The sequence below is a fragment of the Plectropomus leopardus genome, chromosome 7 (assembly GCF_026936395.1).
Source record: "Plectropomus leopardus strain MGB_pleo_1.0 chromosome 7, ASM2693639v1, whole genome shotgun sequence".
Classification (NCBI taxonomy): domain Eukaryota; kingdom Metazoa; phylum Chordata; class Actinopteri; order Perciformes; family Serranidae; genus Plectropomus; species Plectropomus leopardus.
In genome coordinates, this window is record NC_142182.1 from 7,447,264 (window position 1) to 7,469,841 (window position 22,578).

General features: G+C 38.1%; 2 protein-coding genes across 4 annotated transcripts in view; one reads left to right on the top strand and one right to left on the bottom strand.

The window, feature by feature from the left end:
* Nucleotides 1–2,877: 2,877 nt before the first annotated feature.
* Nucleotides 2,878–12,788, bottom strand: LOC148189139 (uncharacterized). Of its 3 annotated transcripts, none has more exons than XM_088079776.1 (5): nucleotides 11,138–12,788; nucleotides 9,813–9,946; nucleotides 8,123–8,157; nucleotides 5,022–5,204; nucleotides 2,878–3,760 (listed from the first exon to the last, which is right to left on the bottom strand). In XM_088079776.1, exons 3-5 carry the CDS (start codon nucleotides 8,138–8,140, stop codon nucleotides 3,638–3,640), a joined length of 324 nt encoding a protein of 107 aa, XP_087935902.1. In that variant the 5' UTR covers nucleotides 8,141–8,157; nucleotides 9,813–9,946; nucleotides 11,138–12,788; the 3' UTR covers nucleotides 2,878–3,637. The 3 variants fall into 3 exon arrangements, with proteins under 3 accessions (XP_087935902.1, XP_087935901.1, XP_087935900.1); XM_088079775.1 differs by having other exon boundaries at nucleotides 2,886–3,760; nucleotides 4,978–5,204; nucleotides 11,151–12,788; XM_088079774.1 differs by having other exon boundaries at nucleotides 2,886–3,760; nucleotides 4,978–5,204.
* A 114-nt stretch (nucleotides 12,789–12,902) lies between these two features.
* fa2h (fatty acid 2-hydroxylase) overlaps nucleotides 12,903–22,578 on the top strand; it is a 53,796-nt gene continuing 44,120 nt past the window's right edge. The window contains exon 1 of the mRNA XM_088079773.1: nucleotides 12,903–13,328. Within this exon, the coding sequence (XP_087935899.1) occupies nucleotides 13,047–13,328 (282 nt within the window). The 5' untranslated portion in view covers nucleotides 12,903–13,046. The remainder of the gene's footprint in view (nucleotides 13,329–22,578) is intronic.

A 22,578-nucleotide genomic window follows, 5' to 3' on the forward strand; every position in this document is an offset into this window, starting at 1 on the left:
GCAACATTACTTTTCTTGTCCCTTTGACAAGCATTTAAACCTTTGAACCCTCAGCAAATTTCTTAAAAAACATGGGAAATAAAGCAATAAACACCCAGATAAGAAATGTTACACAAATTGGAAAAATGAATTAGTAGATTTAGATTAAAAAAAAAACTAGGGAAAAAATGTTAAGAAGAAAAGAAAAAAAGTGGGGAAAAATATGTTACAGAATTATTATATACTTTTAAGCACTTTTTTTCCAGATCTTATTTGCCATGTGTTTTTTCCTTTCTTTTTCTTTTTCATTTTTTGTTTATTATTATTATTAACTAATTTTCAGGTGATTTTCTTGTACTTTTTACTAATTTTTTGCTAATTCTTGAGTAATATCAGCCCCAATAATTGACCAGGCTGGTAATCTAATTTGGACATTAATTACCATGCAAAGGATTGAACATTGCATAACTATGAAAAGATAATTACACTAAATTTATTTTATCATATTACTGCCTGCTTGAGTATTTTATAGACTGTAATGTGAAATATGGAGGTTACAGTTGATTGCAATGTATATTTTTTAGGTCACCAAATATCATTTGTTGTTTTGTTGTTGTTGTTGTGTGTGCTTGTGTGTGTGTGTGTGTGTGTGTGTGTGTGTGTGTGTGTTTGAGGTATCAGCTTCTTCCTTGTAGAGGGAAACCAGAGCTTTGGCTTCCTGTTCTACAACCTGACTCCTTACTCACGTTTAGGGTCACACACACATACACACACACACACATATATATACATGTATACGGAGAGAAACATATACGGATGCACAGGAACACTGCGTTACCTTTTAAGCATGTCGATCATGAAACATTCAGCAGCGGTGTTGTCTGATCATCAGCGGCTGCTGTCCGGTCACAGGGCCCCTGGTCTCCAATCTCTATGTCAACAACACATATATACACACACACGGCTAGCTCTCTGTTTTCTGCACGTGAGCAGTACTTTCCACAGTATTTAGTCAGCAGATGAATAATTCTGACCGGTCAACAAAGCTGGTAACGTCTGAACCTTGTGGTCCTTTTTCAGTCAGTACTTTTCCATCTGACCACCTTTCCTTTGGCTCACGTAATCTCATCTACATGTACAGTGTTAAGGTGTTTACTCAAATGGTGTTTCTTCAAAGTCCCACAAATCTTAAGTTATATTCAGAGGGCAATATATATATAAGATGTTGCATGAGTTTTGATTGAATTTTTGTGCCATTGCTTACTTAAATTATTTGGAAGGATACCATGTCTAACACTGGAAAAGTCTTGCACTCTACCAAGTGTTTAATATAGATTAGAAGATGGTAAATTTTTGGATCTTTGCATTGGCGGGAAATTTAAGGAAGACCGAGAGTCTGCAGGGATGCATAACTTTCTTTGCTTTGGGGGCCACTTTTGCAAAATAACAGAAGGCCGGGGGCAAAATGCAGCAGCCCCAACATGTTTTGAGGACATAGGACATAGCTAGGATTTTGGCATGTTTCGAGGATTTTAGGACATTTCTTGGATTTTGTCATTTTTCTACTATTTTTCTCCAATTTTAAAATATTCATAGAATTTTTAAGACATTTCTAGGACTTAAAGCTATTTTAGGACTTCCATTATGTTTCTCAGATTTTTGGATGTTTCAAGGATTTAGGACATCTCTAGTATTTTAGGACCTTTCTAGGATTTTAGAACATTTCTCAGATTTTGTATAACTTGTCACTGGTCTACAGGCATGGTATGGGCTCTGTGAGGTTGAGCACAGCCGTACTTTGAGCTAAATATGCTCGTCAGTGTGTTAACATGCTAACATTGACAATGTTAGCATGCTAGTGTTTGGCAGGTGTAATGCTTATAAAGCTTACTGACTTTTCTTACTGTCCAAAATTTGCTAAATAGCACTAAACACAAAGTAAAGCTGAGGCTCAAGGGAATGCCATATCTTTAACAGGTACCAGTATTGCAGTAATGAACAAGCTCAACCTTTGAGAGGGACATAGTCGTGTGTACCAAATGTCTTTTAACACTCATAGAGTCTCCAAAAGTGGACAGGGAGTCTGACCCTTCAGCTATCAGGCTCTTCTTCTGTGGAACCATTTTCCAGTTTCGGTCCAGGAGGCAGACACCGTCTCCACATTTAATAGTAGACTTAAGTCTTTCCTCTTTTATGAAGCTTGTTGTTAGGGCTGGCTCAGGCTTGCCTTGAACCAGCCCCTAGTTAGGCTGCTATAGGCCTAGTCTGCTGGTGGACGTCCCTTAATATACTAAACTTGTATCTCCTCCGATGTCTCTCCAGTTGTATGTATTTATGTCCCGTTAAGTAATGTTACTAACATAGCCTCTTCACAGGAGTCATGAAGTGTAGTTATTCTATGCTGTGTGCAATGTTTTGATCAAACTGAATCAAATTCTTTGCAAGAAGTATTGTAAAATTATATTTATGGAGATGAAAATCCATATTTCTAATGTATTCATCATAATGACTGAATGTAAAGCTTTATTCTATCCCAGAGACATCTGCATTGACCAATATGTTTTGTCTTTTCTTATTACTTATTATGCGATGCCCTAAATCCTCCAGGAGAAATCAGTATGTTTGGTTCAAAGACAACATTTAAAGACCCTTTTTTTCAACAGGAATCTGGCTATAAATAATTATTTTCTGCATAAACACACAATTTCTGCCAAATTCAGAACAGTTTTGGTTGTTTCAGGAGAGATTTTTGTGTTTGTGTTTTTGTCGGTGCTCTTCTCACTAGTTTAAGGGGGTGGGGTTCAGTTGGATCGCAGTGATGTCACATACATCTGTGCACCAATCAGGTTTTAGCTGAATGAGACTCTGGTGACTTTTTTTTTTTTTTAAATGATTCCTTGTTGCTTTTTTTATTTGTAAATATTTAATTTTACGACTTAAATATGTATTCACGTTTTTTTATCATTGATTTCTTAAAACTTTATTGCACATTTAGGAAACAAATTCACAAAAACAACACTGCATGCAGAAGAAGAACAGAGAGAAAAGTTGCCATTTCATTAATTAGACATCAATTACAGCTAATTGCCTCTTAAAAGCTTTTCAGTTTCTTTACTTTATGTGACTTTTTTCTTTGTTAAGCTACAAATTCATTTATAAAATAGAGTAAAAGTTTCCTTGGTTTTATTGATAGATGACATAAAAACACATCAAACAGAGTGCATTAAAAACAAAGTCTTGTGGAGAGGAGGAGGCTAAGAGGAACAGGCAGCCTGATAGTATTTCACTCCTCAATTCCTCGAGAGGATCAGAGAGATAAGTGATCAGGCCTAGATTTGGAGACTGAACTGGACCGAAAAATTAAATAAATAGAATGACAGGAGTCAACAGAAGTTCCACTCTGGTGAAAAACAACAAAAAACACCCAGGAAGGCCTTTAAAAATGAAAGCTGAAGTCATTTTTGGACTTAAAAAACAGTCTTGAAAAGGGAGTCATCATCCCTTGTGACAAGCCGCAAGTCAAGCGAATATCGTCCTCCAACATCATCAGTCAGGCTGCTTCCTGTCCAAATTTCAATCATCTGAATTAACTTTTTCCTTGGAGGTGTAATGATGTCCCACTGTGAGAGTTGTAACTGGGTGGGTAGTTTGCTGTCGGCTATGGCTCATGGATCAGCCGACACGTTTTATGCTGCGTTTGTGTCTGAGACAGCTCGGGACGCACTTCTTCTCTGATTTGTTTCCGGGCGACGCTGGGGCCGGAGCTGCGGACCCCTGCTTCCTGTGCAGAAGGAGAAACCAGACACAGAGGCAGAGAAATGAGAGGAGGAAGTGTGATTGAGTGTTTGTTCTGGCAGTGACACGAGAGCATTTAATAATTAACCGCAGACTCCTGTGGCCTCTGCTGATAGAAAACGGGTGTGATCACAGTCCAGTCTGGGGCAGCTGAGCCCAGCACAAACAGGCTGGTCATTATTCTCCCTTAATGCATCAATAATGTACTATCAATAATCAGCTTGATGGATGGATACATAACTCACCAAGCTTGACAACTTAGAGTCAATGCTAATAATAATAATGCATTTTATTTGTACCTGCCTGTAAAAGCACTCAAAGACAAAGGCAACAATATAGAATAATATCTTAATAAAACAGACAAAAATCATAATTATAAAAACTAGGAATAAAATCATTGTCTTAAAAACAGGTGTGATCACAGTTCAATGATCCATTTTTGTTTTTGTTTTTTTTTCTGGTGGAATTTAATATCAAATTTCTGAAAGACGTGGCAAAGTGATAGAAGATTTATGATAAATAGAAAGGGGGCCAATACAGAACCCTGAGGAACACCGCCAGTAAAAATGAGCACAAATTTAATTCCATATATTAATTTTCCATAAAAGATGTAGCCTGTTCTAGCCACTTTTTTCTGTAGCACCACCAGCAACATGACATTTAAATTTGTCCAAGTCCTCTGTGACCAAGTGCCACTGTTTTGAAATCACCTGAATGGCTTTCTGCCAGACAGGGATTTGTTAAGGTTTGGAAAAAAAATTCTGGTTTGGGTTTGTAACCCTATGATATTCCCATTAGCCTGCACTTTGATTTGCATTTGTCACTAATAGGCAAATGTTAACATGCTCACATGCAAAGGTAATATTGTAAACATTACACCTGCTACACATTACCATGTTAGCATTGGCATTGCAAGCATGTTGGCATGTTTACTTTAGCATTTAGCTCAAAGCACTACTGAGCCTAAGCACAACCTCACAGAGCTGCCTGCATGGCCGAAGACTCTTTGGCTTGTTTGGTGACAATAAAGAAGTGACACTCATGGAGGTTAAGACACAAGACGGATGGAGTCAACAGTAAATGGCAGTACAAGATTGAGACAGTGGGTCTTTGTGATATTAATGTTTCTATCAGTTTATAAATGTGCCACTATCAGTTTGCACCAGATTGGCTACAGGTTACTCTGGTGGAGTTGTTCTTCACCTGGCAGCAGTAGCAGTGGCAGCAGCAGCCTCTCTGTTTCTGACCTGCTTCATCACTTTCAGCATGCGACAGATCTGTCTCAGGGTCATCTTTGGTGTGTGGTATGCCAGGCGGGGCCGCGGGGTGAAGTGAGGGCCCCGGTATGAGAGGAGTGACATGTAGTTGCCCCGTCTGGGTCCTTTCCCAAACAGCTGCAGGGGCTGAACACTGGCATAGCAGGATGCAAACTGGGGAGAGGAGAGTGAGACGTGTGTCATGTGTTGTGATCTGCTGCTTAGTTACATACATACATACACTTTAGTACACACACACACACACACACACACACACATGCACACATACATGTGAGGAACATCCATACTGTAAATAGCCAATAATAACTGAGGGAGTTGTTTCCTTGGGTTTTGTAATTTTGCCAACAGATTTAATTCCTGCTCTGTAAAAACAGAAATAGGTTTGTGCAAAAATAGCATCCACCAGCTACAACAATGTTGTGACAGCTGTTGTATTTTACATTGTGAGTCTGTGTTTGCCATCATGGCAAAATGCGGTCCGATTGACTCTTATTGTAGCGGGCCAGAATCTGTGGACAGATTCTGTCACCATGATTGCATCACAGCTTTGCTAATGCACTGAAGAAACTTTACAGGTGTGTAGTTGAGATCAAAATGTAGACTGAAGATCCTCCTCGGTGGGAGGAAATATGGAAGGGGCCACTGGCCCCTCATTTTATGCCCTTATCTCATGAAATTTTACAGGTGCGTTGTTGTGATAACAATGATGGCAAAGTCTGAAAATGGGTGAGGTCCATGTCAGGACACCTGAAGGAGGCAGGTAGGAAGTAAGGAAAGGGTCATTGCTCTCCCAGCTCATTCCCAAAAGCCAACTTCCGTGTCCGTATGATATGTGATTGGATGTGGCCAGCTGAAAATGTGGCTGAACTCAGTCGCTTCCTGACGTAATTGGATAATTTTTTTCTACATATGTGCCTTTTTTGGCCAAACCTAACCATCCGTGCCAGCATGTACTTTTGTTGATGTCCCACCGTTGGTTGTCATGTGCTTTTGTTGACTAAACATAACCACATGCGGCGTAATCCCACTATGTGTTTGTGTTGACATCACAGTAGCGGTAGCCTGCAATGTCAGCAGCACACTTAGAGGGAAAACCTAGAGCATAATATGTCGACGTGGAACTCCTCTTCATTTTAAGCAGCAGACCTCTGTTTCGCAGCTGTAGCTATCCCATCGTAAAATGGTATCTGGTTTAAATTTTGAGATTTATCTCAATATTGTCAGCAAAAAGATACATTTCTAAGGTGTGAATGCTAATGCTTATTTTTCTTATGATGTGTATTCCTGAATTCAGTTTTTCTTCTAATGTTAACTCTAAAACTCAAGATTCTATAATCATTTTTCCATGTGATATTCTGTGCAAAGTTCAAATGAAAAGAAAAATAGTACATAAGCATTAAAAATGTAAATTGTATGTATTATGATTTACATCTGTTTGGTTGTCTTTATAAAGTGTAGTTATAGAGAAGTATCCCTGTGGACTGATGTAGATTTCATGGTGTTTGTGGTATTGACCTGCTGGCATGCACATCAATCCCAGGTTCACGGGCAACTAAAAGACAAGTAATTGACCCATTTAAAGTTAGTTTTCATGCACTGTTGTGCATGAGTGCATTGTGTAATGGTGCACTAAAACATGGAGGAGCATGGAGCTGCTGCTGAACGTATGTTACTTTCTAAATGAACTCGGTGATAAACCCTAAATGTGTACAGAAAATTATGTTCTGGCTTCAAAGCTCTGTTTTTACACTACACATTTGTTACTTTGGGAACCATTTGACCACTAATGCATCATAGGAAACACTGATAATTATTTAATTACACAAATTGCTATTATTGGCCTCCCAATATGTTAACCTACTGGAGCATAACAGATACTGAAACTCAGGCAGCAGAACAGAACGAGGCCGCGAGAGCAGCTACAGTCTCAGCTGTGCGCCGCTGTCTTTTCACACTTTTTAACACACACACACATACACGCTCACACGCACATATCACACCATTTTAATTAGTGTACGAGCTACTGTCTTCCTCTCGCAGACTTAATCACCCTCTCCATCAGAAACCCAAGACACACACACACACACACACACACACACACACACACACACACACGAAGGAGTGATCACACAAAGAGAATTCAGTTGAGCCGATTCATTTACAGGAGCGACATTTGATCGTGTAGATTTGCCTACCAACAGTTGTTAGCTGACCTGCTACATAAACTTGTCATGTAAAGAGAAATCAATATCTTTGACCATATCCAATATCTACAATATCAATATTATATTTGACATATTCAACATCTTACAAATGGACAGGAAAACAACTCATACAGGTTTCCTAAAATGTGAAGTTCACACTTAAGGCATTGTAGGTCATTGTAGCTCTTTCAGTTCCCCTTTACTTCTTAGTACCTGACAGTCAACTCAAGTCACAACTAATAGGATACATCATTCTGCATGAATGATACAGCATTTAACTGTTTAAAACCTGAAGCGACATCAGTTTTCTCCATTTAGACGACTTTCACAAGTTATTTCACCCATATAAACTTGAGCAAATTGGTTTGATTTCTTTCAAAAAACACAGGAAAAAAAGGCAATGACCAACTTGGCAAGAAAATGTCCCACAATTTTAAATAATAAAAAATAAAAGGAAAAAAAGAAAAGAAAATGACATGAAATATATATAATATATGATATATAATATATAAATATATTATCATTATATGCTAAAAAAATATGTTACAGAATTAAAATAAATACATATATTTTTTAAAACTTTCATCACATTTTTTGCCTTATTTTCTTGTTTGTTTTCGGTTTTTACTTCTCCTTTTTGCAAGTTATTTTCAAATAATTTTCTTTAAACTTTTTAATAATTCTTTGCAAGTTTTTATGCCATGTCTTGTTTAGTTGCACATTGCCTTTTCTGTATGTTTTTGAAAGAAATGACACCAATTTGCACAGGTTTACAAGGGTCCGTAACTGAGTTGAGACACTTTTAAAAGTTTAAGATACACAAACACACACACACACACACACACACAGAGAGAGAGAGATACTTACAGGGACGACAGTAGCCATGGAGGAGTGTTAATGCTCTGTGGTGAAAAAAATAATCATCAGAAAGGGAATCTTTGCCTTCTTATACACGCCGACTTGACCAGGCCAGATTTTGGGCCAATCATTCTTCAGAAAAGACAAAATAACCCCACCCCCTTCTGACATCACCACACACACACACACACACACACACACACACACACACACACACACACACACACACACACACGCACACGTCTGTTGCTTCAGGTTACACAGACACTGACACGCAGTCTATTATTGAGGGCTCTTTTGTTATGCAAGGTATATTTAGAAGCAGCTGTAATTTGGGGAATGAGGGGAAATAACTGATAACTGAGAGAGAACGAGAGACTTGAAGGACAGATATATGTCAAGAAAGAGGGCAAAGATGACTTAAGTGGGGAGGAGAGGAGACAGTGATGGAGAGAGGAAACAGGTGGACAACAAAAGACAGGGTGAGGGGGGAAGCAGGCGTCACCCAGTGTAAGGTGATGTGCCTGAACAATGTGATGCATCGGGGCGTTACATATCGTCAGTCAGTACAATATTACACATCAGTGACGGGAAGAGACAATAAAAGGGAGGAACACGCTCACGCTTATGTGTTTTGTTAAAGAAAAGAAACAGGAGAAGGGTTGAACTTCCAACACATCAAACTCATTATTCAAAACACTGAACATTGTTGTAATCAAGATCCCAAAGTTTCTATAGATACCAAAGCAGGCATGTATAAAATTATGCATCTTTCTTTCAAGTTTTCTTGTGATGTAATTTGGTGCAAAGTAGTGAAAATATTGTATCACTATAGACCTGTGGGTCCCAAACCTGTTAGCTTGCACCTTAAAAAGCAATAACACAATAACTGATTGAGGCTGCTGCCTCAATCAGTTATTGTGTGAGAGAAACAATATTCAAATACAACGTTCACTTGAAATGATATTGATGTTTTTGGTTAAAATGTGTTTTGCTGCGGCCCTGACCACAGCAGTACATTTCTTAGCTTCAGCACCAGTGTTATGGGACTATATTTTATCTATCAGAGGAGGGGGGAGGCTGGGATGTGACTTTTTTATTCAAAATAGATGTAAAATACTCCCCTTTCAGGCTGAATGTCCCTCACTTAAGCCAAAATTGAGGACACAAGTCCCTCCTCTGTGTTTTTTTTTAAATTTGCAGCACCCCTTTCCCTCTCATAAATAACAAACATTTCCTATCCCTAACCATCGAGGGAGGCCGAAGCGGCGTGGAGGAGCAGACACAGAGCACCTAGTCCAATTAAAGTTGACTTACGGCCTGCAGAAAAAATCTGGCCACTGATAGGATGCTGGATGGCCCCTCAACCATTTTCGGATTCAAATAAAAATAAAGTAATTAGTTTACATAAGGTGCCAGAGTGCATAAATCAGCATCAAAATTGAGCTTGTTTATAAAATGAAGTGCCAGTGTAGGATCCCCCGCAACCCCCGACAGAGGTCCTAGCTTAACCCTTGATATCCTAAAAACATCCTAAAATCCTAGACCCGTCCTAAACTGTGAGAAATCTGCTGAAATCCTAGAAACGTATGGGGCTGCTGCGGCGAGGCTCTTTTTCTGTCAATTTGAAAAAGTTGTTCATAAGCAAAGCAAGTTGAGTATCTCTGAACTCTGTGAACATTGAGACTTCATGACTCACCTGCGAAGTTAAAATGTGTGTGTCTGTGTGTGTGTTTTTGTGTGTGAATATTTTCTGCTGAAGTGCTGTTCTCTTCCTTCCTGCCACCTTTCAGCTGCTCGACAGGTTTCATCATCACTTAGGTGTTGAATCACCTGCAATGACAAAAAATAGACTTAATAAGACACTTCATGGTGATACTGTTTTGGAAAAAAGACCCAAAGTGAGATTATGTGATTTGTTTCATGTTGTGTTTCACCAGTTCTCTCAGTGCCTCTGTACTGTGGCTCTTTCACATCACTGCATGAATACTTTGGTCTTTTCTGCCCCCTGTTGTTTTCTACACCACTCTGCCTCAGCTGGGAGATACTGTATATTGCATTACGCTGGATTCATTTGTAGGATAATGCACTGTGTCATATGCATTCATCCATTTTTTGTTTTCTTATAGTTTGCCATGGCAATTTATTGTTTTTATTGTCTGCTTGCTACATATTCATTGTTGAGAAGGTTACTTTTGAAATGTAACTTAGATTACTGGTCGCTGTGTTAAAAATGTAACCAGTGATGTAGCTTTTGTAATTATTTTATCAAAATAATGTTACATTTTATTACTTGTGGATTATCTTTCTAACAAATGTGTCAAACTGGGCAGTAAAGCTGAGAAATGTCCTGACATAAGGAGGCATCCCTGGGCGCGAAAAAGATGCAAAACAACAGACTGAATGTTTTTATTTTTTGTACTTTTTTGTTTTTTAGCAAAAAGAATATATTTGCATGTAATCCTTTGTTTTATCAGTAACTTGTCACAATTAAATTTATTTTGTAATTTAATCACATGTATTCACACACTGTAGGTGCTCTACTGTATCGGTTGGTTTTCAGATGAGATAATATGAAAAAAATTGGGGGTCGGTTCTTCTAATATTATATGGGTTACTAAAAGAAAATCACATACAGATTAGACAAACGCAACTGTTTCATATTCAGTTGAAAAAGTTTTCAACTCCTGGCCACATATAGTAGTTTATATGTTGAAAGACTAGCCCCGGGGCATTTAAAATCTATCCAATGACCATGCTTGGCCCCCCAGCCCAGGCTTTGGACGGGCCTGTGATAGCCAAAGGATGATTTTGGCTGTTGTTGGCTGATAGGACCAGTTTCTAGGAAAATTAGGCCTAATTTTAGACCAAGGTGCATTTTAGTGCATACGTCAGTTGCACATTTAGCCCTAAACCATGCAGGCCACTGAGACTCTACACAAGCCTGTTTTTTTTTTGTTTTTTTTTTTTAACTAAAAACACCTCACCAGACAGAAAAACACCATCAACTGTGCCAAATTTTACCCAAAATTCTCACTTTGTCCATGGCAGTTTGACAGTCCATCACGCAGGGCGGCGCTCGTGGGCAAAGTGCTGGATCTCGCGCTGCCTTCAGGATGATCTGCAACTTCCCCAAATGGGTCAAACTGAGTCCTAAAAAATCACTTGGCGGGCTGTCAAACGAGTCTTTCTTTTGCTGGCTTTCTTTTCGCAGTTTTAGAGCGTCAGGTCTGTAGATAGTTAACATATTATTATGGTTTATTTAACGAAACACTACGCATATAATAATATAAATTAAATTTCTGACAAAACTTCCAAGATCTCCGCCCTCTAAACATCACACCTCGCAGACTCAGGTAATATATCAAATTTGCACCTTTTTAGTTGTTTTTTTTAACCGTTTAATTTTGCTTTCTAATTGGCTCACATGTGGAACTGTGTATTTCCGACATCACCTGAAGGCACCAGCTGAGCTCATCTGTCCGGCTAAGATAAAGTTGACAGACATGCGTAAACAAAAACACGCCCTCTGTTTTAGGAGTAAATAGATCCACTACACATGTCCTCGAATGTCTTGTAACCAGTTAAGTCGGTCTTTACATTAACTTCTTAATTTTGGAGATGACACACGCACCAAAAAGTGGCCAAAGTGCGCACAAAGATTTCTGTTAATATGTCAAGTTTTAATAAACAGCTCTACAAATTCAGGTTAACGTTAAATGCAGTTGGTTAGATTTATTAAGGTGTATTTGGCGTTATATTTCTGACATTAAATGCTCAGAGGAGCCTGTGAGCCTGGATTTTAATCTTGATCAGGAAATGATGGCAGACTACATGGCCGTTCATTTTAAGTCATTTTTTAAAAAATTTGGCACCATCATAATCGTTAATTTGAATAATTCGGGTTTGGAAATGTTGATTTGTGAATAAATTATTAGATAATAATCAGTTTGCTCAGAAAGCAGACTGGAGGGGTTCACTTTCGCCCCGAGTGTTTTCACAGCAGCAGGTGCTTCTGGATGAGATGCCGCGTTCATGGAAACTGTGGAAATCTGGGGTCTATTGTAGCCTTCAACTCTGAAACCTGGAGAGGCATCACTTTTCTTGTGCTACTTTAAGACGCCTTTCACAAGTATTTAAACCTTTGAATCCAGAGCAAAGTGGTGCAATTTCTCTCAGAAACACGACGGAAAAGCAGTGATCCACTTGGCAGGAAATGTTCCACAAAATGCTTAAAAAAAGAGTAATTTAGAAAATTATTATTTAAAAAAAAAAAAAGACTGGGAAAATGTTTTTAGGTAAAAAAAATTAAAAAAGACGTATCTAATAAACAGTGCTGTTATTTTGTTTTCCCTTTTTATTAAATAATTTAAACATTTTCGAGGGTTGTTTGTTTTTAAAAACGTTTTTTTTTCTGAATTTAGTACTTTTACTTTTTATACTTTACGCACGCTACATTTTCCTGATTACACTTTTACTTAAGTTACACTTTTGATTTTTTTTTAAAAATTTCTTTTTATTTTTACTTTCAATACATAATTACATTTAACATCATACAATTGCTTGTGATAATCTAATTATATTCTAATAGGTGACTTTAACTTCTACCAAAGTCGTTTTCTGTTGAGATATCTGCACTTTTACTAAACTTTGTCTTTCAGGAAACTTTCTCCACCACCGATTTAGAAGTTTTAAACCACCTGTGGCTGCTGACGGACAATACGTCGTATCTTTGGTGGGTGTTTGAACGCCTCACAGACCCCGCCTCTTGTCTCTGTCCTCTGGGGAGCAGTGAGACTTTTTAGTGCCTCTGGGTGTCAACGGCGAACTTTAACTCTCGGTAGTAGTCAGGTCGACGGCCCTCCGAGGAGGTCTCTGCGCTCTCCTCCCTGTCTTTCAGTTTTCGGTTCAGGTGGACATCTCCTCTGTCAGTATGTCTCCGTCCACGTCCCCCCGGTTCTTCACGGAGAGGGAAGTGGCCCGTCACTGTACCAAGGACTCCTGCTGGGTGCTGCTGGGGACCAGGGTGTACGATGTGACCTCTTTCTTGCGGATGCACCCGGGCGGGGAGGCGTTGATACTCCGGCGGTCGGGAAAGGACGTGAGCCGGGAGATGGAGGGACCCCCGCACCGGCACTCGGAGAACGCCCGGCGGTGGATGGAGCAGTACTACATCGGGGAGCTGGACCGAGACAGCGGCACCGACGAGGCACAGGTGAGTCCACACCTGGCGAGCTAGCTTGTCCTCAAAGCACAGACAGGCTGAGAGAGGGGAAAAGCTTTGCTAGGCTAGCGTCGTCGTGTTGTCTTTACAGTGTTAGAAACAAACAGGGGTCTTATTTAAACAAACAAACAAACAAACAAACAAACAAACAAACAAACAAACTTTCACATTTACAGCCTAGCAACGTTGTTTTGGTGGAAAGTTTATCGTTAACCCGCTGAAACATGGATCAGTTTTCTTGTGTTTCGAGATTCTGGTGTTCAACATTTGAAAATTGAGCAAATCGGTTTGATTTCATTGAAAAAAAAAAAGACATTGAGAAATGCAATGACAAACTTTGCAAGAAATATCCCATAAATTTAAAAAAAAGGAAAATATGACAAGAAATAACCTAAAAATTAGTCGAAAAGGGGAGGAAAAATGTCAACAGACTATATTTATATTTACTGTAATTTAAAACTATGTTACAAATAACATCATTGTTGTTTACTTTCCATTTTTTCAACTTAATTTCAAGTAATATTCTTGTTACTTTTTACTATTTTCTTGCTAATTTCTGGGCCATGTCTTGTTAAGCTGCACATGTTTTTGAAAGAAATTTAACTAATTTGCTCAGCTTTTAAAGGGTTGAAAAAAAAATACATTTATAGTAACATTATTTTGGTAGAAAGTTTATCATTTTTAGAATCTTTAACCCACTTAACCCCTTAAAACCTGGATAAACAAAAAAAAAGTAATTTTCATTATTTTTTCACTTCTTTTTCAACTTATTTTCAATATTTTTTTTCTAGTAACTTTCTACTATTTTTGGTTTATGCATTGTTATTTTTGAAAATTTATTTATTTATTTATTTATCTTTTCAATTTTTGAAAATATTTATTTATTATTTTCTCATTTCCTCTTTTGTCACTCACTGCCTTCTTCCACATGTATCCCAAAGAAATCACACCAATCTTCTCTATTTTCAAATAGTTAAAACACATTTATGGCAATATTATTTTGGTGGAAAGTTGTTTACAATCTTTCCCTCAGGCTTCACACTTAGAGAAACAATGGCCTCCAGGCAGGGCTGTGGCCCCGGTGAGATAACCGTGGTTTTCCATTATGCAGCCAAAGCAAGTCACACAAAATAAGACAATTTTCAGACTTAATATAAAGATAATCATTTGGCAACAGGGTCCCAAGCCCAATTGTGTACAAATGTCTCTGCTAAAGTCTTACCATATCGTCAAACCCCTCTGAGCTGTGCCGGGGAAGCTAAATATTCCTCAAACATGCCAATATCTTGACATGTTTGGTGCTCTAAGCATTTTTTTGTTCTTTATTTACACAGCAGAGTGTACCAAAGATCTAGTATACAATTAAAAATATTCAAACAATAACAAAGAGCCAATGGGGAATACGACATTAACCCTTTGAAAGCTGAGCAGTAGGAATAAGGCAATTAGCAATGATCAAAGATCTGACCCAAAAAAGAAAATTACCTGAAAATTAGTAAAAAAAGAAAAAGGAAGAGAAAGTACAGGGCAAACAAGACTTGGAGAAAGTGCTTAAAAATTATAATAATTTTAATAATAATTAAAAATATAATAATTATTCTACATAATTTTGAAATTATGTAATAATGATAATTATGCATACAATTTTCCCCTAGCTTTTGCCCTTTTTCCATAGAAAATAATTTTCTAAATCTATTAATTTCTTGCAATTTGTGTAACATTTCTTACGAAGTTGCTCATTATCTTTTTCCTTTTTTTTTTGAAAATAAAATAAAATTGCACCAGTTTGCTCTGGGTTCAGAGGTTGAAATACTAGTGAAAGTGGTCTGAAAGCAGCACGAGAAAAGTGATGTCACTCCTGGTTTCAATGGGTTAAACAAAGATAGTGTTAAGAAATACAGATATCAATTGTCTTGAGAACTTGTGTGTAATGTTCAATATCCTTCAGAAAAGCAACAATATTAGTGCTTTTTCCAATGCTAAACGTACATTTATGGATAAAATACTTTGATAGAATCATTACAAAATGAATCTAAGAAATAGATTTTGTCTTCGTCTTTTACACACTTGAGGAAGCCAAACACCACATTTTCCCCAAATAATGTAAAGTCTGTAGAGATATGGTTTCTCGGTGTGAGAACAGTGCCAAAAAAAGTGGTAAACAGCTTCAGCGTGTTCATCCCAGAAAGAGCAGTTTGTATTTATGTCTTTTTAAAAAAAAAAAACATTTCTGCACGTAGTGATTGGCATGCTTATGAATAATGCTTTAAGCAGGTTTGGAAATGTTTTAATGGCTGCATGTGATGTCACACACCAGTGCTTATAGTGGTTTTGATGGGGTGGAAAGCCTGTTGGCCTTTTGGCTCTGCGAGCAACAGGTGTGTGATTGTCTCTGACTTGACTTTACTGGGCGTTTCTGCGAGGCCCGCAGAGAAGGATCTCCCTCCTCCTGGAGTATTGATTGTAGGGGAGGGAATGAGGAGTTAGTGGAAAAAGACACACAGGGAAGGATCTGTCTCAGCGCTTGTGTAGTTTCTGTGGGGAGGAGGAGAGGAGAGGAGCAGGGAGGGGCGTACAGGTGATACGGTAGACCTGTGGTGTGGTTGGAAGGGTGGGGGTGGGGGGGCAGTGGTGTTAATGAATGATTCAAGAGGTGTGTGTGTGTGTGTGTGTGTGTGTGTGTGTGTGTGTGTTTGAGGGAGGGAGAGAGAGAGAAACTGGTTTGTCTTGTCCCAGTAGGGATAGAGGGGGACTACAAACAGGGCATATTGAGGGAATCTTCCCATCACTTGTTGTTAGAAGAATCCACACCCAATTTAGCTCTGTCCCGGGTTATTTTGTCCGTGTGTGAGGAGGGAAAAGCTGAGGGAGTTTGCATAAATCTCTTGCAGACAGAGTTGACATTTACATGGCATATTCACTCTGCTGCGTCCGTGTGTGTTCTTGCTTGTTGGCTGCACCTCGGTACACACAGTGTGCTCAGTTGCAGTAACAAGTGAGGCCTTTTTCTTCTTTTTTTGTGTATTTTACTGTCATATTGATTACTGCAGTTTTATTATGTTGAACTGTTCTGTGCACATGACATTAGTCAAGACCATACTAACTGAGACTTTACGGGGACCAGAGTGTGCCGAGACCGAGAGGACCAAGACTTTCATGGGCCGATGCCAAGTAAAGACCAAGACTATATATAATTTTTTTTTCCCTCTAATGTCTATGAGGACGACAGTCGTTATTGCTGACAACAAATGACTTGCGTGATTGGCTGGAATCACAGTAATTATGATAACAAATAAATCCTTTGCGGTCTCGGTGGGTCTCGATTAGAAATCTGGAGTCTGCTATGTCCGACACTGAGCCAAAATGCGTTTGAGACGCGAGCGAGACCTTCTGAAAGGCTCGAGACCAGTCTGGAGACCAAGACTAATCTCGAGTGCTACACCACTAAACAACATGTATTGCACGTGTGTCCGTCCTGGAAGACGGATCCCTCCTCAGTTGTTCTTTCTGAAGGTCCTAACATTTTTTCTCAGTTTAAGTTTTTTTTTAAAAGCCCTCTGGGGTGAATTCTGATTTTCTGGCTATAAAAATAAAAATTACTTGACTTGACTTGACTAATCTTTGATAAGTTGCAACGATAACAAAAGATGGAGTTTTTTCGACTCCTTTTTATGTCTGTCAGCTATTAGATGTGAAGGTAGCATAGAACAAATGCGTGTCTTATGGCTAGATGGAGGAGGTGTGTGTTTTTGGAGTTCCTTTTTTATTTTTAAGAAAACAGATGACAACATGATGACATGAATATAATCTCACAAACGAAAGGAAAAAAGCAAACAATTGGACTAATACAGAACAAAATTTTAAAAAAAGATGACAAAGAAAATGATTATGATCACTTCAGTCATTTAAATAATTAAGTTTATAGTACAGTGCATTTAGAAAATACCCTGAAATAAATATAACAGGCAAAGCATTACAGGCATTATATTTCCATATAGTCCCGCTCTTCACTCTCCCATTTCATGTTGTTGTGCTAGTTTACAACGATTTGTAGCAATGTCTTTTCCATGAGAAAGAGATCAACTTTTTTGTTCCTGGGGGGAAATTTTTCTTGGGCATATAGTGCATGTAGCTGCACCGCAAGTACATATTTGACATACAATAGAAAACAAAATACATATTATATTAATACATAAAATACATATACAACATATTAACAGATAAAAATAGGCAATACTTCACATAGTGAGTAACATCGTACTGAGGTGCAATAAAAACAGCAGCAGTATTAATGAAATAGGTAAAGAAAAGTTGATAAAAAATGCACCAATAAAAAACATTGAGGATATCCAGTAGCATTTGGAAATATTAAAATACCTATGCACTATTATTACCAAGTACCAATTCACCTTTGTACTTATGAGCACTTTGAAATCAGGTAGAGAGATAGAGATAGAGATAAGTCTAAAATACACTGTGTAAACAAAATTGTTAAGTGCAAAACATGTGCCATTGAAACCCACTTAAACTACATTTCTTGATGCCACAGCCACCAAAGCATTAAAACATGCATTATGTTATTTCTGTGTGTCACTGGAATTTCTAATTTCTACTATTTTCCACCTGATGATGTCATTTTTACCATTTTTGGCATACAGAGAAAATACATGCTGTTCCACAAGGTGCACTGTCACAATCAGTGTTATTGCAAATCATTGACATATCCTAGACTGTAATTTTAAAAAATCTACTTTGCATATGGTATATTGAAAATAATTAAATTTTTGTGTTTTTCTTTCATCTAAAACATAGTGACATCATGACAAAAACTTGGCTTTTAAAGGGTTACAATTCTGCAAAACAGTTAATATTTAATATTTATGATCAGGACTGGTGCTGGTTAAAAAAAAAGAACTCAGTGAAAGTAGAAAAACATATAAATGTAAAATATTTTTATATTCTGATTTTGAAAAGCACATTTTGTGTGCAGAGTGATGGGAGTGTGTTGGCCCTAAGGATTAGCGTAGATCAAAAATAACACGGGACCTAAGACAGAACCCTGGGGAACACCTTTACAAATCTTTAGTCAGTTAAAGAAGGAGAACATGTTGCAGATGTACTTTGACAGTACAGCCTATGCATATTTTCCATATTTTCAAAATGTGCATCACACAGGCTGTGTGAAAATGTGCATCACACATACTGTGTGAAAATGTGCGGCTATGTTTCCACACAGGCTGTCAACAGTTCAACAGTTACTGGTTGTTTTTTTTTTTTTTTTAGCTGCATAACACCTTCAACTCCAGGCTGTTGACAGTTTCAAACGTTTGTGGCTTTCCTAGCTGCAATCATTTCACCATCTAGTCCAAAGGCAAAGGTTAATCACACATTTCCTGTTTTTAATTTATCTGGAACTTGTTTGGGCATGATTCAGCACTGCGGTCCGTGTCTTGCACAAGTCCAGCTCAGGATGTGTGGACTGGAGGTGTATGATGAAAGCCTGGAGGTAAAAATATGCTGAGAAAGTTGCCGTTAAGGTCCTAATATCACTCTATGATTGTACTGAAAGACTGGACAAATGTGACAATGGAAGTCATGAGACATATCTCTGCCCACTGAGTCACAATGACATTCCAGTTGTTAATGAAATATCGCCCCTACCTAATTTGTCCTCCAGGTATGCTGGAGAACAAATTGTTCTCATTGTCTCTACTCTTTCTCCAGTCACTTAGTCACCTTGGCTTAACTGCAAATGTTCAACTTATCACTCATTTTGTTCTTTAATGATTGTCTTGATGGCTTTAAAACAAAACCACCAAGCAGTATGAAATAGGGTATGTCAACTCTGGGTCAGACAGTGTGACTTTTAAGGAGATTTTCTTGGATTGCATTGCGCAGAAAGGTCAGATACAGAGGCAATATGTTAAATATTGTGGAAATGATGCTGCCTTGCCTTTTGTGGTGATGTTTGTTTTAATGTGTCATTGATACCCTGGAAGTAATTGATTGATTAATCACAGTCTGTAAAATGTCAGAAAATACTATAGACAGTGTTTAAAACGGACAACAGTGAAGTGAAGAGAAAACATCTTGATTGCCCTCTTGTTGCTGGCTGCAGTATAGGTCATAAACAACAGTCTCACCATGTTAGCAAATGGGACATCGACCAAACTAAGAAAATGAAAGATCATAAGTTCGGTTATAGCTAGTTATTTGATGCTATAAAAAGGGGGTTTGATGCAGGGTTTCCCACACAGCCACAAATAGATTTTTGGACTTGGACTGGTTATTAGGAGTGTTATTGGAATATTTATATACTGTTGGGTATTTATTGTGCTCTTGGGACAGAGACGGCAGAGCTGAACGTCAGGCGCATTGAAAGCAAACTTAACCGTTCATTCTGCTGGGTCTTGAAGTTTACTTTCACTTACGAACTGCCCCTCTCATCCACATATCAGTTATCCACCTGCGAGTGATAAACTGCAGCAAAGGAAAAAAAACCCAAAAGTATTCATGGGGGGGCTTTGCCTGCTGCCCTGCATTTATGGACCCACAAATCTGCATTTAGAGAGAGCTGATACAAAGGAACATACAGGCATTTAAAAAAATGCCAGCGAAATAAATAAACAAACAAAGCAGGAAAGAAACAAGATAGCCTCTAATATCAATGTCAAACAAATGAGAAACATGAGAATATATGTTGTTTTCCATGTGCTCCACTCTAGAAAGTTTTTTTCAACATTTGAAGTCAATCATGTAACTTTTTAACGTTACCGTGACGCTCATATTTTGTTATGTTAAAATAGGCATTTGGCGAAAAATATCCCAAACCCTTGGGGTTTTATATTTTTTTCCATCCAATACTGGCTATTGTTCAAGTGGTTGTAAATCTCACTCTGAGTGGCATAAATAAGTCTTCATAAGTCTTAAATCTAACTTGCCTTAAGCTGTAGGAACCCTGACAATGATAAAGCGCACTAGTCCTATTTTTAAAGGGAAGACCTGTCTCCCAAAGGGTTAAGCCCAGCTAAGCAGAAGGGGATGTAGCCAGCACTTTTCTGTGTCTTAGGGGGACTGCTCAGCTTGCACTCTGCCACATAGGACAAAGTGTTTGAACAGACTATATGCAAATGGTATTTAGCATGGCAGACATGACTTGCATAACGTTCTGTTTGAGGTTGCTCATAGTTCAAACAGAGGGAGATTAAAGGGGAGATTAAAGAAGATTGTATCCGTCTTGTTTGTGTAAGTAGTCAGCATGCACATATTCTGGCATCCGGCATTTTCGTGTCCATTATATTCTTGTTTGAATATTTGTTACCAGTGCTCAATAATTGCCAATATTTGTATCTTTTTGGATAACACTTGTGGTGCTGTTTGATTCTTTCCATACCTCAGATTTTTGGTGAATTTTTATTGCACTGCTCTAAAGTCACAGCCTCGGGACTCCTGAGCATAAGGTTGTGTTTTCTTGATAATTTTGATTTGGGTACAGCAATGATAAATGACACAGGACTTGCATTTTGTCTGCAGACAGCAGTCAGGGTTTGCATGGTCATGAAAAACCCCAAAAAATGGAAAAGTCATGGAATTTGCAGATAGCAATTTCCAGGCCTGAAAAGGTTTTGGAGAACTAAACATGCCGTTAAAGTTTTAAAAATGTTTTATAACATATGATGTGCCATGAAGGACCATCAGAAATGTGAAAATCTAACGCTAATTTCTGTTTTTAAAGTTCTGGCTGTGATAAATAGTGTCATACTGGTGATTTTTTTAGAAAAAAAAAATCTGGCCTGTGGTTAAAAGATTTACCAAAACATTTTTAAAGAAAAAAAATATTTTATTTAAAAATCGCAATAAATAAATAAATAAGTAAAAAAAAAAATTAAAAAGGAAAAACAAAGTGTTTTCTTTAAAATGGTGGCAAAATAAGTACAAAATATTCCCCTTCCCTAAAGCCAAAATGTAAACATAAGTACCTCCGAAATGCTTAAAAATTATTTGACATGCCTCCCCCTTTTTGCACCACACCCTCCCCCCTCATAAATAACAAACAGTCCCTGAGTTATATTTAAATATCCATATCTAAACCTGTTCTGAATTTATTGTTTTAAAAAAATAATATATATTAGAAAAAGCTGTTATATAGTATTGAAAAAGAAACTGATAAAAAAAGAACTGATAATGAGTATCAGTGGTCGTTGCAGGGAATGTGTGTTCTTTAATGTTTGCCTCAAAGTATATTAACAGTTTGCAATACTGGGGAGGAGGGTCTTATGTGAATCCAAGTATGTTCAGTGAGTGTGTGTGTGTGCGCGTATTTGAGAGCAGGTTTACAATCAAACAGAGGTGCTGTTTATACGTCAACAAATTAAACTGGTTCGAAAAGATGCTGATTGCTCCCATTCAGAATCGATGTCTCTCTGTTGAAGCTGTGTGAACTAGAAACACTCGGTCTGCTCATTATTGTGCTGTGGTGTCACAAAATAAAGTTTCCATTACCTCATAAAAAATCTTTGGCAGAACACAGACTGTTGTTGTAGTGATTTATTGACACCTGTTGATTGTTAATATTTGATACGGTTTCAAAGTCATTTTCTGCAGTATTGAAACACCAGTACAAGCTGCTGTTTTTTCACTCTCTCCTCTTATTAATGTTTACTGCGGTAATTCTGCTGTTCTCTGCTGCTATTGAGAAAAAAAGCAATAATGTCATGTTTTACCCTTGTTAAATTGATCTTTTAATAAAATCAAATCCATTTTCATGCTCATAATATCAATATCAAGTCATTATATCAAAGTCAGTACAGACACCGGCCGTTGAAAGTGCACAGAAGTGACAGTACTAAAGGCTTTGACGCACCAAGCTGATGGTCCGCCTTCGGTCAAATTGGGGCCATTAGTGAGCGTCCATGGCCTTGGCCCCTGTGGTCTGTCCCACACCATTGGCTCTCGTTGACCTTTCTGGGCTATTTCCTGCATAGTGGGCATGTTGAATCGGTGGCAGCGGCCGTGGAGCCTGTTGGTGAACAAAAAAACTGATCATTGAGCTTTTAATCAGAAACGTTTCCTGGTAACGATCAATATGCTTTGTTCTTTCAATATGAGATTGTGTCGTTAATGATCTAACTAGCACCATGAGGGTCTTCTGGTTCTCTTTTTTTCAGTAATGATTACAGATGACAGCCTCCGCTGCTGTATTTCGTCTCGCGCAGGTGCAGAACGTACGTGCTTGTTGGCT